General features: G+C 47.6%; 2 protein-coding genes across 2 annotated transcripts; both read left to right on the top strand.

Annotated features, from left to right (window-relative positions):
* The first annotated feature begins 10,415 nt into the window (after positions 1-10,415).
* On the top strand, positions 10,416-20,074 carry LOC123404932 (LRR receptor kinase SERK2-like). The gene is made up of 11 exons (XM_045098837.1): positions 10,416-10,929; positions 11,525-11,657; positions 11,740-11,811; positions 14,534-14,677; positions 15,122-15,193; positions 15,286-15,357; positions 15,437-15,552; positions 15,650-15,778; positions 15,911-16,252; positions 16,392-16,786; positions 19,505-20,074. Exons 1-11 carry the CDS (start codon positions 10,830-10,832, stop codon positions 19,814-19,816), a joined length of 1,887 nt encoding a protein of 628 aa, XP_044954772.1. The 5' UTR covers positions 10,416-10,829; the 3' UTR covers positions 19,817-20,074.
* Positions 20,059-23,017, top strand: LOC123405422 (probable beta-1,3-galactosyltransferase 14). Its single transcript, XM_045099111.1, has 5 exons — positions 20,059-20,137; positions 20,708-20,993; positions 21,726-21,878; positions 21,951-22,033; positions 22,456-23,017. Exons 1-5 carry the CDS (start codon positions 20,059-20,061, stop codon positions 22,794-22,796), a joined length of 942 nt encoding a protein of 313 aa, XP_044955046.1. The 3' UTR covers positions 22,797-23,017.
* Positions 23,018-24,260: the final 1,243 nt, after the last annotated feature.

The following is a 24,260-nucleotide window of genomic DNA, read 5'->3' as shown; positions in this document are numbered from 1 at the left end:
GGCAGAGACAATCCTCTCCAAACATACAGCATCCCCTTCTCCATCAATTCTCGAGTCTGGGCCTTCCAAGGCGAAACTTTCTAACTATGCAGGTCTGGAGTTTAAAGAGCTCTGTTCTGGCTTCGCAAGTCGCCTGGAAGCGAGTTACGAGATGGAAAAGAATCTGCTGAAGATGTTAAATAACAAACATGAGGTAAAAATTTATACTATATATTATCCTCGGCAACCCCCAAGGGCCGGGTCATCAGTAAAATGATGAGCCGGGTCTTTTAAAAGCTTCGCGACCAGTAACCCCCAAGGGTCGGGTCATCAGTAAAATGATGAGCCGGGTCTTGATTTCTGTATAATTTACCTTGAAAAAATTATACATTAGCCCCCAAGTGTCAGGGGTATTGCCTTGCAATAATTCTGAGACTTGTCTCTGTTTTTAAATTTTGAACAGGAAAGCCTTGCCCAGACCGAACTGGCCCTGGGCGACTTAAGAAAAAACTTGGCTGACCAACAAGATGCCCGAGCTCAGTCGGAAGACAAATATAAGCTGGCTCTGGTTGAACTGGAAAAACTCAAAGCCGAGTTAGAAAGAACTCAGGCTGACCACAACGCGGTTTTGACGAGAGCCGAAAAAGCAGAAGCAAAGCTGGCAACTGTGCAGTAGGAGCTATCTGGCTTAAAGAGCCATATTTCCAACATGACTCAAGCCATCTTTGGTAAGCTTTACCTAACTCGCCAATCTTATCCTCTTCCTTGGGCAAAATTCCTCAATGTTTAACTTACCGGTTATTTAATCACAGGCTCGAGAGTCGCCAATCTGCAAGACGACAGTGTGTTGATGCTGAAGGCGATCTATACACTGACGGAACAATTGTACACAGGCAGTGTGCTGACCGTCAAAGCTGTGATCGGTGCAAAGGAGCCCATAACTTCTATCAAGAAGGTGCTTGGATATCTATCCACACTGCCTCCCCAGATCGGCGAGTTAACCCGATCAGCCGCCCGGAAGGGTGTCCTGACGGCTCTGAGTCGCTGCCTGGCGTATGCTCCAGAAATTAATTTGGAAGAAGTGGCTGCCGGCTTCCCTCAGCTTAAAGATGACGGCTCGGAGTTCGTGGAAGAAGACTACCAGAAGGTTGTCAAGGATTCTCGACTGGCCGCGACTCAACTTGCCGCCAGCCTTGACTTGACAAAATATCAGGTGGCTTACGATGACAAGAATAAGAAAATCAGCCCGCCAACCTTCGTGGTGACCAACCTTATCCCTCGGCGACCCAAGAATCCCTTTGACTAGGAAACAGACCTGGCATCAATCTTGACCGATGAAGATGATTTTGCCTCTTTGTCCAGATGCAACTGGGTCTTGGGCGATTTACAAATCGAAGCTGGTCAGAGCTCACGCCAGGACTTAGCGAAATAGGTTTTCCTTGACTTTGGCCCAAGAGCCATGTAATAGTCAGTACTATCTTTTGATGACATCTCCTGCAAAAAACCCTTATACCACTTTTGAGGTGGTTTAAAATATTTTGTTAACCTTTATCAGAATCGCCTGAAATGCTCAATCCGCCAAGGATGAAAAACCTTGAGCACATTATGGTCGCGACAGGAGGGGGGCGAGTCAGGAAACTCGTGCACCCATCCTAAATGCAAGTTTCGTCGGCTCATACGGTCGCGACAGGAGGGGGCGAGTCAGAAAGCTCGTGCACCTACCCTTAATGCAAGTTTCGTCGGCTCATACGGTCGCGACAGGAGGGGGCGAGTCAGAAAGCTCATGCACCTACCCTTAATGCAGGTTTCGTCGGCTCATACGGTCGCGACAGGGGGAGGCGAGTCAGAAAGCTCATGCACCCATCCTTAATGCAGGTTTCGTCGGCTCATACGGTCGCGACAGGGGGAGGCGAGTCAGAAAGCTCGTGCACCCACCCTTAATGCAGGTTTCGTCGGCTCATACGGTCGCGACAGGGGGAGGCGAGTCAGAAAGCTCGTGCACCCACCCTTAATGCAGGTTTCGTCGGCTCATACGGTCGCGACAGGGGGAGGCGAGTCAGAAAGCTCGTGCACCCACCCTTAATACAAGTTTCGTCGGCTCATACGGTCGCGACAGGGGGAGGCGAGTCAGAAAGCTCGTGCACCCACCCTTAATGCAGGTTTCGTCGGCTCATAAGGTCGCGACAGGGGGAGGCGAGTCAGAAAGCTCGTGCACCCACCCCTAATGCAGGTTTCGTCGGCTCATAAGGTTGCGACAGGGGGAGGCGAGTCAGAAAGCTCGTGCACCCACCCTTAATGCAGGTTTCGTCGGCTCATACGGTCGCGACAGGGGGAGGCGAGTCAGAAAGCTCGTGCACCCACCCTTAATGCATGTTCTGTCGGCTCATAAGGTCGCAACAGGATGTCATAAAATTGCTCTTTCTTTTTTTGAAAGAAGAAGCCCCCCGAGTCAGGGAAACATTATATTATTCCATAATAAAAAACTGAAAAACTTACAAAGCATGGAGTTTTAAGAACTCAAGTGTAATAAGGCCGCAAATGGGCAATATTCCAAGGGCGAGTTGACTCAGCCCCCGTAGTCGGTCGATCAGACCGAAGATCCATCAAGTAGTAAGAACCATTGCGGAGGTTCTTGCTGACAACGAAAGGTCCCTCCCAAGGGGGCGAAAGCTTGTGCATGCCTGCCCGATCTTGTATCCGTCGAAGCACCAAATCGCCTTCCTGGAAGGTCTGACTCTTCACCCGGCGACTATGATAACACCGCAGATCTTGCTGATAGATCGCCGAACGAGCCGCTGCTAAGTCGCGTGCCTCTTCCAAGGCGTCCAAAGAGTCCTGACGCGCCAGCTCGTTGTCCTGCTCCACATATGCGGCGACTCTAAGAGAATCATGCCTTATGTCAGTAGGGAGGACGGCCTCTGCACCATAGACCAAGAAGAAAGGGGTGAACCCCGTGGACCGATTCGGGGTGGTTCGGATGCTCCATAATACCGAAGGTAACTCCTCCACCCAACATCCTGGAGTCCTTTCCAGGGGAATTATGAGCCGAGGTTTGATCCCTCGCAAAACTTCCTGATTCGCCCGCTCGGCCTGTCCGTTTGACTGCGGGTGAGCAACCGCAGAGATATCAAGCCGGATATGTTCACGGCGATAGAAATCCAGCATCGCTCCTTGGGACAAGTTAGTACCATTGTCTGTGATGATACTGTGCGGATATCCAAAACGGAAAATCAGCTTCTTCAGAAATTTTACCGCAGTCTCCGCGTCGCAAGCCCCAACTGGCTCCGCCTCAATCCACTTAGTGAATTTATCAACCGCCACCAATAAGTGAGTTTTCTTGTTGGAGGACATCTTAAAGGGACCGACCATGTCCAGCCCCCAGACCGCGAAAGGCCAAGTAATGGGGATCATCCTCAATTCTTGAGCCGGCACATGAGCCTGTCTTCCGTATCGTTGGCACCCCTCACACCGCCGTACTATATCTTCTGCATCTGCGTGAGCCGTCAACCAGAAGAAACCGTGTCGAAAGGCTTTTGATACCAAAGAGCGTGACCCGGCGTGATGTCCGCAGTCTCCAGAATGGATGTCATTAAGGATCGTGCATCCTTCCTCGGAGGAGACACACCGCTGGAAGACCCCTGAAGCACTTCGTTTATATAGCTCGCCATTAATGATGACCATGGACTTGCTACGCCGAACAATCTGGCGAGCCAAAACTTCGTCAGTGGGTAACTCGCCACGGGCAAGGTAAGCTAGATAAGGAAGAGCCCAATCCGGAGCGATATGGAGAGCCGCCACAAGCTGAGACTCGGGATCTGGTATCGCCAATTCCTCCTCCGTGGGTACAGTCACGGATGGTTTATGCAAGATATCCAAGAAGACATTAGGGGGGACCGGTTTTCTCTGAGAGCCGAGTCGCGAGAGGGCATCAGCTGCTTCGTTGAGTCGCCGATCAACATGATCAACCTGGTATCCATGAAAATAGCCCGCCACGTCAGATACGGCTCGCCTGTAAGCCGCCATCATAGGATCTCGAGAGTCCCAGGTGCCCGAAACCTGTTGCGCCACCAGATCTGAGTCCCCAAAACATCTGACTCGGGTTAAGTTCATCTCTTTTGCTAGTCGCAAACCGTGGAGCAGAGCTTCATACTCTCCCGCGTTATTTGTACAAGGGAACATGAGCCGGAGGACGTAGCAGAACTTATCTCCTTGAGGGGATATCAACACCACACCAGCCCCCGAGCCCTCCAACTACCTGGATCCATCAAAATAAATAGTCCAATAGGTAAGGTCAGGGCGATCTTCCGGAGCCTGAAGCTCCGTCCAATCATTGACGAAATCAACTAGTGCCTGGGACTTGATGGCCGTGCGGGGGGTATACTGAATGTGATGTGACCCAAGTTCTATTGCCCATTTGGCGATTCGCCCTGTTGCCTCGCGGTTTTGGATGACGTCGCCGAGGGGCGCGGAACTGACCACGGTGATTGGGTGTTCTTGGAAATAATGTTTAAGCTTCCGACTCGCCATGAACACCCCATAGACCAGTTTTTGCCAATGGGGGTATCGTTGTTTGGAGAGAGTTAACACCTCACTGATAAAGTACACCGGGCGTTGCACCGGGTATTCCTTTCCTTCCTCCTTTCTTTCGACGACCACAGCCACGCTGACTGCTTTGGAATTCGCGGCGATATACAGAAGCATAGGCTCCTTTTCAGTCAGGGCCGCCAGGACCGGCGGGTTAACCAGTTGATGTTTCAAGGCCTGAAGTGCCTCGTCTGTTTCTTCTGTCCACACGAATCGGTCAGACTTCCTTAACAATTGATAGAGCGGAATCGCCTTTTCTCCGAGGCGGCTTACAAAACGACTGAGAGCCGCGATACGACCCACCAATCGCTGAACTTGGTTAACATTCGTCGGCTTGCCGAGGGAGGCAACCGCTTCAATTTTGTCCCGATTCTCACGGATGAATTCGATGAGCGCGCTTTCCTATTTGGGGTCCAGACCCGTCCCAATGGTAAACTGCTTGGATGAATCGCCAGGGACGAAGTTGACTATCTTCGTGTCATCCGTTGGCTTGAACTTGAGGGGCGACTCGGAATCTGTAGTCGGTTTCTTGAGTGGTGTCATGTCCGCCGGGTCAACATTGGCCCGGTGGTTCTTGAGCTCTTCCGCCGCGCAGGCGACTTCCGCGTAGGCCGCGTCTCCTTCCTCACACTCCTTTGCAATCCTTCTATCTCCGTCGACCGTGATGGGCCCTTTAGGACCAGGCATTTTGAGCTTGAGGTAGACGTAGCACGGGCGGGCCATGAAGCGAGCGTAAGCCGGTCGTCTGAACAGCGCATGGTACGGGCATTTTAATTTGACCACCTCGAAGACCAGAGACTCCGACCTGTAGTTCTGTGCAGTTCCAAACGCTACTGAAAGCCTGACCCGGCCAATCGGATAAGCGGATTTGCCCGGGACGATGCCGTGGAAAACTGTGGTTGAAGGCATCAAGTCTTTCTCTAATAGATTCATCCTCTAGAAGGTGTCGAAGTATAGGATATTAATGCTGCTGCCGCCATCCATCAGTACTTTCGATAGAGTGTAGCCCGCCACCTGGGGACCAACGGCCAAGGCCAGGTCGCCCGGGTTATCTATTCTCGGCGGGTGATCCTCTCTGCTCCATGTTATGGTCTGTTCGGACCAGTGGAGATATCTGGGAACTGCCGGCTCAATTACGCTGTACGCCCGGTGATTTACCTTTTTATCACGTCTGCAAGCATTAGTGGTGAAAACATGGTATTGCCCATTACTTAGCTGTTTAGGATTGTTGCGGAAGCCCCCATGGTCATGCTGGTCCTGCGGAGCCCCTTGCGGGGGCGGCTGCTGGAAGACTCCTGGCGGGTTGTACCGCCGGTGGTGGTGCACCGGGTATTGGCCGCCGCCTGGCTACGGCCCCCCCTAAGCCTCTTGTTCGGGAAAACCGCCGAAGGGATTGTGCCTTTGGTTGGGCGCGGCGAGTTGGTCTTGGCGACGGTTCGGGTCTTCGCTCTGGCTCTTCTTGATCGCCTCGGCCCGAAATTCCCGCATCACGAAGCAGTTCTCCCAGGAGTGGCCCGCCGGGCCGTCGGCCGTGGCGTGGTGCGGGCAAGGGCCTTTGAGCAGCTCTTCGTAGTTACGCGGTCTTTTCCCGCTGAAGCCTCGATTCTTCTTTTTGCCGTCATTGGCGTTGGTGTTGGCAACCAGATCCGAGGGCTCCTCATGCGGCCTACGCTTGCCGTTGGTCCCCTGGTTATGACGGTTGCGGCCTTGGAGGCGGGTGTGCTTATTCGTTGAATCGCCCTTCTTGGGCGAGTTACCCTTACCATCCTCGCCGGGATCCTTGGTATCATCGGCTTCGGCGTACCTAGTGAGGGTATCCATCAGCTCGCCCATATCCTGGACTTTCCGTTTGAGTCGCCCCAGCTTCTGGACCAGCGGTTCGTAGTGGCAGTTGTGCTCGAGGATAAGCACAGCTTGCGCTGCCGTGATGCCATCCGATGAATGGATAATTTCCGCGACTCGCCGCGACCAATGATGCGCCGACTCATCCGGGCGTTGCACGCAGTGTTGTAAGTCGACGATTGTCATCGGTCGTTTGCAAGTTCCCCGGAAGTTTTTGATGAAACGTTCCTTCAACTCGGCCCAGGACTGGATAGAATTGGGGGGTAAATTCTTCAACCAAGTGCGTGCCGATCCCTCGAGCATCATGGTGAAATATCTGGCACAAACCGCCTCGTTTACGTCGAGCATGTCCATGGCGATCTCATAGCCCTCGATCCAAGATGTTGGTTCGAGGTCTGGTGTGTAATTAGGCACCTTTCTTGGTCCTTTGAAGTCCTTGGGCATTCTTTTGTTTCGAAGGGCCAGGGACAAGCAGGGCACCCCAACTCGCCCTCCGGTCCCCGCGGGAGGAGTCTGAGCCTCTTGAGTGTTGGGTGGACCTCCGCCCGGCGGGTCCCGCTCGGGCGGGTTGTCCTGCGGGAGGTGTCGCGGGGCGCTGTTTACGGCAGGCTGATCCTCCGGCCAACCCCTGGTATAGCTCGCCTGGGGGGTGGAGTGTAGCCGTTCGGGGCTGTGTGAGAACTGCGCGTTTTGGACCACCGCCGTTTTCAACATCTCAATGGCGTTCCTTGCTTCGATCTCAGCTGGGGTGTTGCCGTGGATCGGGAGGGACTCCAGATGGCGAGTTGCGGCAAGCACGTTATCCACCAGGTTAGAGAAGTGGCCTCGGGGGGTATGGAAACGAGGGATTTGACCCTCAGTCGGCTGAATCGGCGGGTTAGGAGGGCGGCCCATCCCTCCTGCTGGGGCGGCTCCCATCCCGGGCGTTTGGGGAGTGTCGAACAGGCGAGTCGGATTGAGATCATGGGGCAGGCGTCCCTGGTGCCTCCGCTGATGGACGGCGTCGGATGCGCGCTGCTGTCTTTCGAGCCGCCAATTGTCGGTGTTCAACCGCATCCTTTCGGCCGTAATCTGGGCCTGTCGAGTTTCCATCCTGGCGGACTCCGTCTCAGCATCCTGATGGGCCTTTGCCACCGCCTCCCTCAGCTTTGCTATCTCCGCATTTATCTCTCCTTGGTTCTCTGGTGTGAGGGGGGTTGACATTAGTCTTGTGATTTCCGCCGCTAAATCCACTAGGACTGCTGACGCACTTCTGGACGTCCCGCCGGCTCCATCGCCCCCGGCGGGGTTCGGTGCGGGTTGAGTCGCCCCGGCCATGTAGATGGCGATCTGGCGGCGGGTTCGATCGAGGATTTCCGGATCCATGGCCAATGACAAGCCCCCAAGACCGTCTCCGTGGAGGGACTGGATGGAATTGGAGTCGCCCATGGATGACTCGTCGTCAGAGTTGACGGGGGTGACCTCCTGAGCCGCCGCGCGCTCTGGTTCCTCCGATCCCTGTGTGAAACCCACAAAGACCGGGCGGGTCAGATTCCGGGTTATGACTGGATGAACGTACCTGGCCGGCTCGACGATGTCGGAGGAGGTGTCCGGCTCAGGAACGGGTGACCCGATCATGCCGATGAAGACGTTGATCTTGCCGAAGGGGACCCTGTAGCCTGATTCGAGAGAATTTGCTTCAGGTCCCCATCGCCTGTTGTCGATGTAGGCTATGCCGCGTCGGCTCCAAGTCATGAGCGCCGCCGCATAACTCCCAGACCCTGGTAGGGCTCCCTTTGAGAACTCAACTCCACGTGCGCAGGCCCCACGGTGGGCGCCAACTGTCGTGGTTTTGTCACGGCAGATGTCCTCGTGAAAGGACTTAGTACTGGAGCCATCGCACCTTGGTGGCGACTCAAAGGGGTTAAGCGAGAGAGACACGGTGATTTACCCAGGTTCGGCCCCTCGAGAAGAGGTAATAGCCTACGTCCTGCTCTGTGTGTATTGATGTGGATTCGATTACAAGGAAGGCGTAACTCGCCCTAACCTAGCACTCAATGATTTCTAACCTGCCTCTCCCCCTCCAGACTCGCCTTTATATATAGGTCGAAGCCTTAGGGTTTACAAGAGTCCCTTCCTCTTTACAAATCGTGACCACTGCGGTCTCTAAGCCGCCGTCTTGCAAAACTCAGAGTCCTTCCATAAATCATAATCATCCTGCGACTTGGAAACGCCCGGGTTGAGGCCCAACTAGTCATAAAGGATGAATCGCCTTAACAGTAACCCGGCCCATATTCGGCGGGTCACTTAACAAGCAATATCCCCAACAGGTAGGGTTTGTCTGGCGGCCCGTGTGAGAGTGGGACGAGGCGAGCACGGGATTGGTTGCAAGACGCGCGGAGCAGATTGGCCAAAAACCTAGTGCACGCGGGAGTCGACGAACCCAGCCAACCAACATGCAACGTGAGCCCACCTGGCGAGCAAAAACAACCGCAGGATGAAAATCAAGTTTAACTGTTGTAAAGATCTAACGACTCAGACACATGAAAAGGCTAATCGGACGGTCAGAGAAACCCCAAATCGGGGGAGCCCTTGGGAGGGCGGGTCGCCCAACATCCTTAGGGCATGTACATCGGTTTAGACAATGTCTGACTATAATGGCTTGACATGTCATGTGCAGACAACGCTAAGGGCAACATGTACATTGGGACCTTGTTTGGTCGGCTATTGAAACAAAAAACAATTTGACAAATCTTTTACTTGATCTAGACTTAACATTTGGGGATTTGATCGTGGCTGCTGAACTTACGCTGGATGGAAAGGCTAGACCGCTAGATCGACCACGGAAGGAGAAAACCGTTGTAATTGCAGACGGCCTCGATACAACGGTACATTGTCGTCTGTATCTCCCGATTTTCCTGCCCCGCAGATCGTCTGGTATTTTACCGACGACCTCTTTCCCTCTCTTGATTCTCTCTCCTCCACATCATTTAAAATCCTAATTATCAACTCTTATAGACAGCGACAGCTGATTGTACATCATTGTACATGCCCTTATAGGTTAGAATTGGCCCAAGTCCATGGGACCCACAGCCCACTAACATCTGGCCTCATAGGACATTCTTTATTCAAAGCTCTCTGAAATCCCCGTAAATAAAAGGGAGCTGCTAGGCGTCCACCGGTGGATCCGTATCAAATATCCATCACCCAAATAGCCGTCTGATTACGCGCGCGTAGCCGTCCGATCTACCAGTTGGGTCGCTTCTTTCGGTCAAATACAACCTGAAACAACAACCCAGTTGCGGAAACAATTGCTTTGTTGCGAAATAATTTTGGACCCATTAATTCTTGAAACAACAGTCGAGTTGCAGAAACAATTGCTTTGTTGCAGAATTTTTTTCTTCGTCTTTGTACAACATAGGTACTGTTGCGGAAGAATTTTTTGCAACAAAGATCATGTTGCAGAAAACTTTTACAACATAGATCAGCTTGTATAATTTTTTGTCTTCATCTTTCTGCAACATAGATACTGTTGCGGAAGAAATTGTTGTAACATAGGTACTTTTGCAACTGGCCTCAAGGGATCCAGATTCAGATCCTGCAACATAGGAGGTGCTGTGGTGCGCAAACTGCAACAAGCGCTAAGTTGCACAAGTGCAAGCTAGGTGAGTCTACATAAAACAAGCGTTGCACAAGCGAGAGGCTCTGCCCTTAAGGAATTCAGATTCAGATCCTGCATCATAGAACGTGATGCGGTACGCAATCTGCAACAAGCGTTAAGTTACAGAATGATAAACTATACGAGTTCAAATAAGACACGCGTCGCACGGACGAGACGGCGGCCGCACGATCAGCCGGCTGGAGCACAAGGTTTTCCTAAATAAAAAGAAAAACTTCGTTCACAAGGTCAAAACAATGATTTTGCTCTACGGGCGACGAGAGTGGGCACAAAGACCGCGTCCACGAGATCCTCGGCACACCGTCAGCAGATGCCCTCCTCCTGCTCCCTCCGTATTCTTCTCACTAGCTCCATCAATTCAGCCGCCCCACCACACCCCCTGTACTCCTTCACCACCACACCTCATCGCTTTCATGTGGGCCCTCAACTCCGTGACCCACAAATCGGCCAAGTTGTAAGATTCCTGTAAGCTGTAGCCTTCCTCCTCACCCAGCATAGGCGATGGTCCCGTCGCCCAGTAGAACAATTTACTATACAAGTCGGAGCATACACACACGCACTACGAACTTAATTAAAGCTACAGAAATTTATCCCACCCATTCCATTAGGGAAGAGAGGGAGGGAGGAAGAAAGAAGACGCCGAGCTATCAACGGCGACGCGGCGGCCCAGCAGATCCGTACAGCTCGGGGGATCTTGGGGAAGGGAGAACTGGTGGGGGCCGCCTATGCGTCGGTGAGGTGGGGCCCAGTCGGCGCTAGAGCAGGAATGGCGGCGGCGGTGTTGGGGGGTGGGAGGTGGCGACCGGTGGTCGTCGCTGTGTTGATGGTTGTTGCGGGGGTGGGCCATGTCGTCGCCAACACGGAGGGTAAGCTGCTTTGATCTGCTCATGGTCGTTGATGTGGGGATGCTGGTCGGTTGGTTTGGTGTATGGTTAGTGATTTTCAGTTGCTTTTATTAGCACAAGCTTGAGATGAACGGTCACATCCTGTACTACCTAGCTTTGCGCAGTCGAATTTGGTTGGAAGGGAATTTATTGTTCCGTATAGTTGATTTTCAACATTACATAGTTTCTCTAGTTTGGCCTGATTGGTCTGCTTTGTGTGTGTAAGGATAGATATCTGGTTCTTTCTTATTCCAAAGCAAAAGAATAAGCGCTGATGAGGAATTGCTATTTTGACTCTCAGGTGAGATATTTTACAAGAATGCAATTGTGCAACAAAGCATTCTTGTAAAGGCTTGCGATTAGAAATCCTTTGTTGCACAATTGCATAATTAAACAGTATACAAATTGATGGGCTGCTTGATAATCTCTTTACTTTGATGATTACATAGTTTTTGCCCAGCATACCTGTTTCCTTGTAATACTTGTTCCGTATATAGTCACTCAAGAAGCTTCTTTATATATTCTTCATAAGCTTGTATATGTCGGCCCATGCTAATTTACCTTTTGTCAATAATAGGTGATGCTCTGTATAACCTGCGTCAGAGCCTGAAGGATAGCAACAATGTATTGCAGAGTTGGGATCCCACTCTTGTTAACCCTTGTACATGGTTTCATGTTACATGTAACAATGACAACAGTGTAATTAGAGTGTAAGTTGACAAAAAACTCTCAGCATGCATACCAAAGGGTTCAAGAGTGATCATCTTCGTTATACCCTTTTGCTCTTTTCAGTGACCTTGGAAATGCACAATTATCTGGTGTACTAGTGTCCCAACTTGGGCAGCTGAAAAATCTCCAATATTTGTAAGTTCTGGATGCCATGCACTACATTTTGCAAACTGTAGACTGGCACTTAATACATCTTATATGCAAATTTGGTAAAATATAGTACTAAAAGCTTGCCGCTTCTTATATTCATACAACATCTTATTATTTATTTACTCTAATCGTTTGGTGTCGATGGTGTGACTTGGATCTATTGTTCTCTAGTGGAACACATGCCTTACATAGAGGGGTTACAACCGCAGATGCACTCCACCTAATTTAAGAAATCCTTTCCTAATTCAAGCACTTCCCTAACTTACTTGGCAAGAAATATCAACAGTAAGCAACTTGGGTTCTGCAATCTCAGTTGTGCCCAACTCTTCTTCCTAGTTGCTGCTAACCAGGTCTCGGTAGTTCCACATTACATGAGCAGTGGTGAAAGGTCAGATCTTGTGCCGACAGTGCAACTAATCGACTAATCGAGGGACCCTTCATGAGCGTATGCCTGATATCGCTATGAACTTCGTCGAAGGTTTCCTCTATGTCAAATTGGCTATCTGGTCATTGACAACTTCTCCAAATATGCCCACTTCACCCCTCCAGGTCATCCTTATTCACTTAGCTCTATGGCTCAGGTGTTATTTGATTAGGTGCATGGCATCCCAAGTTTCATTATCTGGCACATCCTTGTTTGTGATCAATGATGATTGGTACCATGATTCCAGTCATGTTGCAAGGGCGTGTGCTTTGAACTATGTCTTTTGTCTTATGTACCTGCCATGCTCCTGGAACTAGGCAAATCTTGGTAAGATGGACTTGTCTTCCAGAGTGAGGCTGTCTAGGAGAATATTACAGAAACCAAGCAGCACTAAACTTTTTCTAGCTTCACGGTGAGTCGTTTGCCATGAAGAGGGGTGATGAGTTGATGACACTCACGTGGGAACTCTCCTACTGCCGGAGACTTAGAGCTACCAATGTTCAGACACAAGATTTATGCGTAGTTGGGCTGAATCTAGGATTGCTGTTCCTTGACCAATACTTAAGAGCTAGGAGTTCGAAGTAAGGGAACCTATATTGAATTTAGAGTTATGTCTGGTTGAAACCCCCCTATACAAGGGGACTGAAGTATCAGTAAGGGAAAGTAGTAATTACTCTATCCTCACATTCCTGATTTTTTTCTCCTCACTCCTCGGCCTCAGGGCCTCTAAGCACGTGGAAGACAGCTGGTTCCAAACTAGGGTTTGGCACCTCTCAAGCCTGTAATGCACTCACTGCGGGATTACATATGAGTTAACTTGCTATTTGATTTACTAAGTTGGGTCTATTTATGTATTTCCCCTTCACAAGAGTTGTGATTGGTCACGAATGTCACACCTGCCTCCCTAATCTTACTCCAACGACAAATGCCCCTCCCAACCTGCATCACTGCCCCACAGTAGTGTAGCGTCTTTGGCGGAGATGGCCTAACTGGTCTGTTTACTGTATCTTAGGACTAGCCTTACAGATAAGATCCTTGTGCAGATAGTGAACTGAACCTTTAAATGAAGCTTCACATATTTTGGGTAGAAATCCAGAAACTCTGTAATCTTTGTGCACAATCCTAGTCTGGGAGCCTTGGCGCAGAGGTAAAGCTATTGCGTTGTGTCCATGGTCATGCGTTCGAGTCCTGGAAACAGCCTCTTGCAGAAATGTAGGGAACGGCTGCGTACGAAAGACCCAAAGTGGTCGGCCCTTCCTGCAAGCGGGAGCTATATGCAGCTGGCTGGCCTTCATTTATATCCAGAAACTCTGTGACCTATGTGTACAATCCTTGTAGATTTGCTACCACATTTGCTAGGACCATCAGGAATGCTCAAAAAATCTTGAAGAAAAGACACCCAAAGGGAATGCTAGATCTGATAATTATGAAGGAAAAAACCAGCACAATGGAAAGATAACTGGATACAGAATGGCCAGTAAAAGTTGAAATTACATTGAAAATCATACTAGCCTTCTTCCTCCAATTGTATGCCGCCCGCCAGAGATTGAAAATTGCACTGAACCAACAGTAAAGGACAGGGACACCTGCAGACTCCCTCACCATACCAGACTTCAAAGATCGGAATAGCCACTCGCCGCTTGAGATGAGATCTAGAAATCGCTGAAGAAACATCGGTTGGAGCATCACACCACGCAGAACGGGCTTACAATCCATCACCACTGGTCCATGGATTTGGAGAAACTGGACCATGCCGCATAACAACACGGAAGAAGGTGTCGAAGTTGCCACACCAATGGCCAACCAACGGCTCTCCTTGATAGACACACAAACTGCCAAGATCTGAAGAGAGCCAACAGATCCGACGACACAAACTCTCACAGGCCCTTTGTCGGCGCTGGATCGGACGTTGTCGAGGTAGGTAGAGGCTGGAGAGACCTTATTCCAACACACCATCGCAGCCACCGCCTCGTCGATGCCGCTAGGGAAACAAAACTTTAGAGGAACAAAAGCGAAAAGGATGACTAGGCCACCGGATGTGGGAGAGGAGGGGGACCGACGCGACAGCATGGAGAAGACCTTTGGAGGCGGTGGCTAGGGTTGGGAACAGGAGACAAAACTGAATGCTCAATTTTTGTAAATTTGTACACTTGTGCATGCCATTTTGAAGATGTTATTTTGCTTATATTCTGTCTTTTCTTCTGTTAGTTGTTTAGTATATATTTCCTCACTTTGAAATGTCTCTTTACACTTGAAAACTCGTATGTATTCCTTTGGTTACAGGGAGCTTTATAGCAACAACATAAGTGGCCCAATACCTGCTGAACTGGGCAACCTAACTAGCCTGGTCAGTTTGGATCTGTATCTGAACAAGTTCACTGGAGTCATTCCTGACAGCCTGGGGAATCTTTTGAAGCTTAGATTCCTGTAAGAATAGGGCTTTTGTCCACTAGCGCATCTGTTGTTGCATATCTGATGGTGTTACTTTGATGTTGTTTAGATTCTTTTCAGTTGATCTGTTCTTCTGAGTTGTAACAGTTCTTGTGCTGCAATCTTTTCTCCTTTGGGAGAATGAAGCTTGCGAACTAGTGTTAAGAATGCAAACAGATAATTCTCATTGAAAAGCATATTCCAGATGCCATGATGCATGCATTGATTTATGTGTCAATTTTTTGTACTTCTCTTTGTAAGGGTTTTTTGGTGTTTGTCACTCCTCTGTATAACTTTTTTGTTTCCATTCTTTACTAACTTATCATGCAGATTGAGTGCCAATCGTACCATTCTGTTTCCTATTATGAGTTGTATCATTTGTTCCCTTCTATTTGTAAGTCTCTAACTTCTTTTTGCTACTATGCCTACTTGGAAGGATAGCCGTCTTAACAACAACAGTATGTCGGGTCAAATTCCTAATTCCTTGACTGATATCACTACCCTTCAAGTACTGTGAGTTGAACATTGTGCTCAGTCGTTCTCATGTAGTTTTGTTATGTATTGGGATGGATATGTATATATATATAACAATTACATTAATGCAGCGATCTCTCAAACAACAACCTCTCAGGAGCAGTTCCATCTACTGGCTCCTTTTCGCTCTTCACCCCTATAAGGTCTTCTATCTGCAAAAGATTGAATGATGCTTAGCCTAACTCCATTGCCAGTTTTAATAAGGTCTTATTTTTGGCTCAGTTTTGCAAATAATCCACTTCTTTGTGGTCCTGGTACTACAAAGCCCTGCCCTGGGGATCCTCCTTTTTCCCCACCTCCTCCATACAATCCTCCAACACCATCAACTCAATCAGCAGGTAAGTTCCGACTCTACTTGAATCTGCTTATCAATATTCGATGCAGTAGAAAAGATGGCACTTTGGTACATGTGCTTGATGGATTTTATTCCATTAGGTGCCTCTAGCACTGGAGCCATCGCAGGTGGCGTTGCTGCTGGTGCTGCACTGGTGTTTGCTGTTCCTGCTATTGCATTTGCAATGTGGCGCCGTCGTAAACCTGAAGAACATTTCTTTGATGTGCCTGGTCAGTTTCATATACTGATACGTTTTTTGATTTACCAAAACTTGAGTCTTCATGTCATTCATGCCACACATTTTGTTCTTATTTTCTTGAACACCACACATTATGTTCTTATGTCATCTCATTTTTCTTCAGCTGAGGAAGATCCAGAAGTTCATCTTGGTCAGCTTAAGAAGTTCTCATTGCGAGAGCTTCAAGTTGCATCTGACAACTTTAATAATAAGAACATTTTAGGAAGAGGTGGTTTTGGAAAAGTGTACAAGGGGAGGCTTGCAGATGGTACATTGGTAGCGGTGAAAAGACTAAAAGAGGAGCGTACCCCTGGTGGCGAGCTTCAGTTCCAAACGGAAGTTGAGATGATTAGCATGGCAGTGCATAGGAACCTTCTCCGACTTCGTGGTTTTTGCATGACACCTACTGAACGATTACTAGTCTATCCATACATGGCCAATGGCAGTGTTGCATCACGTTTGCGAGGTACTTTGTGCTTTCCTGTAATACCTAACGTGTTCCTAATGCAGCTTCCTTAGCCAATAATCACTTTAAATATGACCTTTTCTGCTGTGATGATATGCTGAAATATTTCTGTTCTTATTTATGGTGCTTGATTTCATAGAGCGTCAGCCATCTGAACCACCCCTTGATTGGGATACCAGAAGACGAATTGCACTTGGATCTGCAAGGGGACTCTCTTACTTGCACGATCACTGTGATCCCAAGATCATCCACCGTGATGTCAAAGCTGCAAATATTCTTTTGGACGAGGACTTCGAGGCAGTTGTGGGTGATTTTGGGCTTGCCAAACTTATGGATTACAAGGATACTCATGTAACTACTGCTGTTCGTGGAACAATTGGACACATTGCTCCTGAGTACCTATCCACTGGAAAGTCCTCTGAGAAGACTGATGTTTTCGGCTACGGAATCACACTTCTGGAGCTTATTACTGGGCAGAGGGCATTTGATCTTGCTCGCCTTGCAAATGATGACGATGTTATGCTTCTTGACTGGGTAAATACTTCTTCTCAAGAGCATGGTTTTGAATTTCAGTTTTAGAAATATTTCAGTCATAGGCAAAATTACTGAATTTCACTGAAATTCAGTGATTCCATTTTGGAACTCAGCGATTTTGTTTTTCATTTCGGCCAAAGGGCCAAAATTTCCAATTGAATTAGATTGCAATCTAACAAAATATTTTGAATTTTTTAAAATTATTTCATAATTATTTGAATTTGTGCATACTATCATAATTGATGTGAGTGAAGCAAGGGGTCCGGCATATGAGGACCTCTACCAACCTTTAAACACGAAGAAAGGCGAAAGAGCCATCTATAAGATGGTCAAGATCTGAGAAAGGAAGACGAGGGATGTTAGGCAAGTCAAATGCATCAAGGACGAGCAGATCTCCTTCTGGTGAAGGACAGGACGAGATCAAGCATAGATGGCGAGAGTCAGTGGTGGAGCTAGACAAGATTCTTAGGGGGGGCCAAACGTAAAATATGGATGTTTGAGGGGGTCAAATGCTCAAATTTTCCTAATCTAATCAGTCCTAAGTTTTTTTTTCTTCCTGCTTTTAGCCAAGGCTGGGGGGGGGGGGGGGGCACGACACCTGCAGTAATGCACATAGCTCCGCCACTGGCGAGAGTACTTCGACAAGTTGTTCAATGTAGAGAATGAGAGCTCTACCATTGAGTTGGACGATTCCTTTGATGATACCAAGATGCGTTTTGTGCAACGAATCAGTCTGTGCTCAGGGATGCTTTAAAAAGGATGAAATGAGGCAAGGCGTTGGGCCCTAATTTTATCCCCACTGAGGTGTGGAGAGCCTTAGAGCCAACAATGGTATGGCTAATTAAGCTTTGCAACCTCATGTATTTGGCAAACAAGATGCTGGAAGAATGGAGGCAGAATATATTACTCCCTTCGATCCATATTACTTGTCTTAAATTTGTCTAGATACGGATGTATCTAGACATGTTTTAGGTTTAGATACATCCGTATCTGGACAAATCTAAGACAAGTAATATAGATCGGAGGGAGTAGTACCAATCTTCAAGAGCAAGTAGGATTTTCAAAGTTGTACTACTTATCATGGAATTAAGTTGATGATTGATGAGCCATACAATGAAGCTATGTGAGAGAGTCACTGAGCACCGCTTAAGAAGAATGACAAACGTGGCCAAAAATTAGTCTGGTTTCATGACTGGGAGAGCGACCATGGAAGCCATTTTCTTGGTATGGCAACTTATGAAGAGATGCATGGAGCAAAAGAAGGACCCACATACGATAGGATAACATGGACTGTCATGTGGTGGGCCTTGAAGAAACACAAAGTCCCAACAAAGTACATTGCCCTCATCAAGGACATGTACGATGATGTTGTGACAAGTGTTTGGACAAGTGATGGAGACACTGATGACTTTTTGATTAAAATAGAATTGCACCAAGGATCAGCTTTGAGCCCTTATCTTTTTTGATTTGGTGATGGGTGAGGTCACAAGAGATATACAAGGAGATATCCCATGGTGTATGCTCTCTACAGATGATGTGGTGCTAGCAGCGATAGCCAGACATGTGTTAATAGAAAGTTAAAGCTATGGAAACAAAATTTGGAATCAAAAGTTTCTTTTGGCTTAGTAAAACTTAAACTGAGTACATGAGGTGTGGTTTTAGTACTAGTAGACACTAGGAGGAGGAGGTGTGGTTTTAGTACTAGCAGGCACGAGGGGGAGGTTAGCCTTGGTGGACAGGTGGTATCTCAGAAGGACACCTTTCAATATTTGTGGTCAATGCTGCAGAAGGATGATGATATCGATGAGGATATGCGCCATCAAATCAAAGCTGGATGGTTGAAGTGGCAAGCTTCTGACATCCTCCGTGACAAGAGACTGCCATAAAAGCTAAAAGGCAGGTTCTATAGGACGGTGATTCGACCTGCCATACAACATGGCGTTGAATATTGGCCAACTAAAAGACAATATGTCCAACAATTAGGTGTAGTAGAGATGCGTGTGTTGATATGGATATGTCGCCACACAAGAAAGGGTTGGGTCCGGAATGAGGATATACGTGATAGAGTTGGGGTAGCACTGATTGAAGAAGCTTGTCCAATACCGTTTGAGATGGTTTGGGCATATACACTAGAAGGGGCAGTGCATAACAGACGTTTAAAGCATGGTGATGATCAAGAGAGGTCGGGGTAAACCAAACTTGACATGGGAGGAGTCCGTTAAAGAGAGATTTGAAGGAATCGAATGCCATCAAAGAACTAGACATGGACAGGGGTGCATGGAAGTTAGCTGTGCATGTGTGAGAATCATGAGCTGGTTTCGAGATCTTATGGGTTTAAACTCTAGCCTACCCCAACTTGTTTGGGACTAAAAGGCTTTGCTGTTATTGTTGCTGTTGTTGCTGATGTACTGTAATTGCTAATAGTTTGACTGAAAGACAATTATTTCAGTATGTATCAAAATTAATGATTTTCTGATGTAAGTACAAAGTGAAAACCATGCTCGAGAGTGAGTGTAAATTATCATCATCACCACATGTAATGTTTTTCTCATGATCATGCTGTTTCGGGAATCTAGTTTAAGATTTTTTATAAATGATTGTCACCCAAGCCTAATATGCTGTCACTAGAGACAACCAGTTGAATCACATTTGGGATGCATTATACTCCGTTATCAGAAACAAGTGTGCAAATGAATAATTCAACTACCAATTCTACAGGTGAAAGGGTTGTTGAAGGAGAAAAAGGTTGAGATGCTGGTGGACCCGGACTTGCAGAGCAACTACGAGGAGACCGAGGTGGAATCGCTGATCCAGGTGGCGCTGCTCTGCACGCAGGGCTCACCAGTGGAGCGCCCCAAGATGTCAGAGGTGGTGAGGATGCTGGAAGGTGACGGCTTGGCAGAGAGATGGGAGGAATGGCAGAAGGTGGAGGTGGTCAGGCAGGAGGCAGAGCTGGCTCCTCTTCGCAACGACTGGATTGTTGACTCCACATATAACCTCCGCGCAGTGGAACTGTCTGGCCCAAGATGACAAACATCATTCTCCGGCATAGGGAAAAACCAACATTTGATCAGTCATTCAGCCTAATTGTTGTTTGTGAATATGAAAGGTAGCTGGTTTTGTTTAATGGAAAATTTGAAGGATGCATGTTTTTTCTTCCATTCTCCATAGACCGAGAGGTTATGCTAGGCTGCAGTCATTTGTTAAGGTGAAAGGCATACGTTTTGTGTTGAATTTGCAAGACATTGATGTATCAATCTGATAAATGTGCAATGTGTTATTCTGTGATCCCTTTGTTGGCGCATAGATATTCATCTTTTTTTGGTGTCTTGAAAGCTATTGTCAGCCAGTGTAAGTGGAACATCTCAATAATAAATCACAACTGGCCGGTATCAAACCCAATCCAGAGTGTGTGGGGGATCAAAGGGGTGTTTTTTGAAATGAGGCAAAAGACTTGCCATTTCATTGAATAAGAAGTGCCATTTCATTGAATAAGAAGAAGAGGGTGTTACGGAAGTTCAGTCCCACCAAATGGGGATATTACATAGAAGTTCAGTCCCACCAAACGGGGATATTACATGGAAGTTCAGTCCCGCCAAGCGGGAATATTACATAGGCCTACTCCAATGGTATCAAATTACTCAAATGTTTAGCACCCGTCAGGGCCTAGATGGACGTCGCATCCTTAATAATCCGCACTATCACTGCCACAGGCGCCATGGATCTGAATACTCGGACGTTTTGCTCCTTCTAAATCGGAAAAAGTCCATTTTAAACCCTGTATTTGTAGAGATTCGGCGGAATGAACCCTCAACTCGAAATCCCTGTCGATTGCATCCTAAATTATGTAATCCCGGTCTAAAAAGAACCATGGATTTGTTTGGTAACTCGGGATTGTTGAATTACCGGGATTGGGCCTAGCCGGGTTCCTCGCCGCGGCCGTCTCCCTCTCCCGGGGGCCCGCCGAGGCCCCGCGGGGCCGCTGCCCGGACTCCTCACGCCCGCTCTCCGTCTCCGTCGCCTGGGACCGGCGCCCCGGGGATGCCGCGGGCGGCGCCACCGAGCTTCCGGCGGGCCACGCCACCGGATCGCGCGGCAGGCACAAGGTCATGGCCTTCGTCGGGATCTTCACCGGGTTCGGCTCCGTCGGCCGACGCCGCGCGCTCAGGCGGACGTGGCTCCCCTCCGATCGGCAGGGCCTCCTTCGGTTAGTTGTCGCCGGTACCGCAGCTTCCTAGTTCATGTTCGCGTGTGTTGCTCGGGATCTAGCTTTAGTGCTCAACTGTTGATCTGGTTGGTTACCTAGCATTCCGTTCGTTCATTTCTGTGATCTAGATTTTGTTTTTGACTGCGGTGTATTCGAATCATCCCGTGCCTATTATAGTTCTCGTTCGCTAGCATAAGTCATTGCTGGCCAATTGAATTTTATGATCAAGAGCTGGCTAATTCATTCATCCATTCAGATGGAAGTTCACTTTATCGATCATATGGATATTGGATTGATTTGTTTCTATATTTGCTCCTTGAGTTTGATTGTGAGTTATCTGCTGTGGCATCAGACTTGCTAATTCTTCTGCGTTGGTGGTTCTCTAGACATAACTCCTGCGATTTTGCGATATACTCATGATTTTAGTGGAATCATGCTACTACTCTAGAAGAACGGTATTGATCCTTTTGAATTGCTGGACTCTGTCTCACTAGCACTGATAAATAGTGATTAATTATTTTCTTTCCTGAGTTTGAAGAATGATGCATGAAGCTGGACAATCTATTCTTTTGTACAGGGATTTTCTACATTTGCTTCTAGAGCTCTAGTGATAAATGTGGCCCCAGTTATGTTGCTTGATGATTGTCACAACTAGTTTTTATTTTGGTTTCTATCCAGTGATGCTGCTTCTTAAGTGCTCTTGCGGTTCTCATTGTGTTCACTTTAATGCAGGTTGGAGGAAGCTACTGGTCTGGCATTCAGATTTGTGATCGGCAAAAGCAATGACAAGTCTAAGATGACAACTCTTGAAAGAGAGGTTGAAGAATATGATGATTTTGTGCTTTTAGATCTCGAGGATGAGTATAGCAGGCTTCCATACAAAACGTAAACAGTTTAATTGTATCATATCATTGTGTTATCTCTCCATATGGAAACTGATTTGATCTTATGTTTTAGGTTAGCGTTCTTTAAGGCTGCCTGTGCGTTGTTTGATTCTGATTTCTATGTTAAAGCTGATGACGACATTTACTTGAGACCAGGTGAGCAAGAAACTCCCAAGATATATGCTCTTAGTAGCTTTGACCAACATACACAATTTTTCTTTTCCAAAGGTTGGCACTTCCATCATCAATTTCTAATCCGCAGATAGACATAAGAAACAAACCTCACAGGGGAAATTCCAGCTATTTAGATATAGAAAGTACATGCATTGATCCTTCCTTGCATCATTTCTGTTTTTATCATTGTTTAGTACTCTCTTCGTTCCAAATTATAAGATGTTCTACTGCAACTTGTTTCTGAATTGGATGTATATAGACGTGCTTCAGTATTTGTTCACTCATTTCAGTCTACTGCAGTCCATATTAAAATATCCTTGATGGAAGTCGAGTAACTTGCTGTCACTTCCAGCATCCAGTGCCATTATAGAATGATGCGTTCTGATTTTTGTATGTATTCATAGCAGAACAAGTCCGTTGCGTGTACTGTGAATATGTCGGGAGCAGGATTGTGCATCCAGCACAGCTGAGTTTCCATGGACGCAGCATAGAGTTTGAGAAGATGTGGGGCGGGGAAAAACTATATTCCAAATTGTATACCAATGATTGCATCATCAGGGTCAGCCGTGAGCCAACTTACTGGGTAGATTATCTGGACGATGATTGCATCTACCACAGCCATCGTCTTGATTGTAGCGATGAAGGGGAAAATATTTTCTTAAAGAAGGGGCTTCCTGATGATGAAAAGATGAAGTACTTAATGGAGATGGGGTTTGTGATAATCGACGATGATGGTTTGTCCTAAATAGCACATGGTACTGCTGCCAACGTAGATCTTTGCCGTATGCACTGGAAGAAGATTTTTTTCATAGCATGGGTCGGGTTATGCTGTCCTCAATTGCACTTCTATATATTTGTGCTAGAGATTGCGCTCATATTCACTTGTACGTGTGCTGGAGAAGACACGGTTTCTGATGTGTTGCTCGTATGCTTAATGTTGCCACTCCTATTGGCCTGTCATACTAATTGTTATCCTGTTGCTAAAAATAATCTTCATCATATATACAGGGGAAATTCCAGCAGCACTCATGGACATTCTCAATATGTTGCCCCTGTATACGGCGTCAGAAACGGCAGGTCCTGGAACACGAGGCCCTCTGGCAGGTCCTCCAGCAGACCCGCCTGCGGATGCCAGCATCTCTAAAACGGCCGGTCTATTAGACGACTCTCCCATGCGTCCTTTGGTTTTTTGTAACAAAAAATAATAAAACAGGCCGGTCCACGAGACGAATCCCAGTTGACACAATGACAGGGTTCAATTTAGACCGGGATTGCATAGTTCAAGGTACAATCGACCGGGATTTCGACTTGAGGGTTCATTCCGTCCGACCAATACAAGTTTAAGGTTTAAATTGGACTTTTTCCTTCTAAATCTCCCAGCTTACAAGGTGATAATTTCATCCCACCATGTTCTCACTATGATGTACTTGGATCAAAGAACTGTATTGGCATCCAGATGCAGTCACGTCAGGACCTCATTTCAGACCCGAATGGAAAAGCGCTCCTTCTAAATCTCCCAGCTCACAAGGTGATAATTTCATCCCACCATGCTCTCACTGTGATGTACTTGGGTCAAAAAATTGTATTGACACCCAGACGCAGTCACGTCAGGACCTCATTTCAGACCCGAATGGAAAAGCGACACTTGAACACGAGGTTCACAAGGTGATAATTTCATCCCACCATGCTCTCACTGTGATGTACTTGGGTCAAAGAACTATATTGGCATCCAGATGCAGTCACGTCAGGACCTCATTTCAGACCCGAATGGAAAATGACACTTGAACAGGAGGTGTGCCGCAGACTTTTGCACCTGATTGCATAAGGGGCATCGATTGTAGTTGGGCCATCCACATCGCTGGAGTTTGTTTGTCGTCTAGATCCTATTTTCCGTGACCAACCATGCAAAAAATTTACACTTGGGAGGGGCCCAAGCCTTCCAAACGATGGTTTGTAAGTTGGAAAGAATCAGACCACCGAATTGCGCTGAGTAGTCCGTCTTGGCAGAATAGGCCCCATCATTGGAAAGCTTTCATAGGATGGTGTCCTCGACACCTGGTTGGATGTTGACGTTGATGAGATTGTTCCAGAGAGCAACAAATTGTTCAATATGGACAGGCGATAATCCTCCTCTGCAGGTCCGTATTTTGATTTATCGATACCTCTTTCTCTAAACATGTGGGCATATTTATTGATCTCGGCTTCCGCT

The sequence above is a fragment of the Hordeum vulgare genome, chromosome 6H, assembly GCF_904849725.1.
Source record: "Hordeum vulgare subsp. vulgare chromosome 6H, MorexV3_pseudomolecules_assembly, whole genome shotgun sequence".
NCBI classification, from domain to species: Eukaryota; Viridiplantae; Streptophyta; class Magnoliopsida; order Poales; family Poaceae; genus Hordeum; species Hordeum vulgare.
The sequence above is the reverse complement of the archived record's forward strand: the minus strand, read 5'-3'. Positions and strand labels throughout refer to the sequence as shown.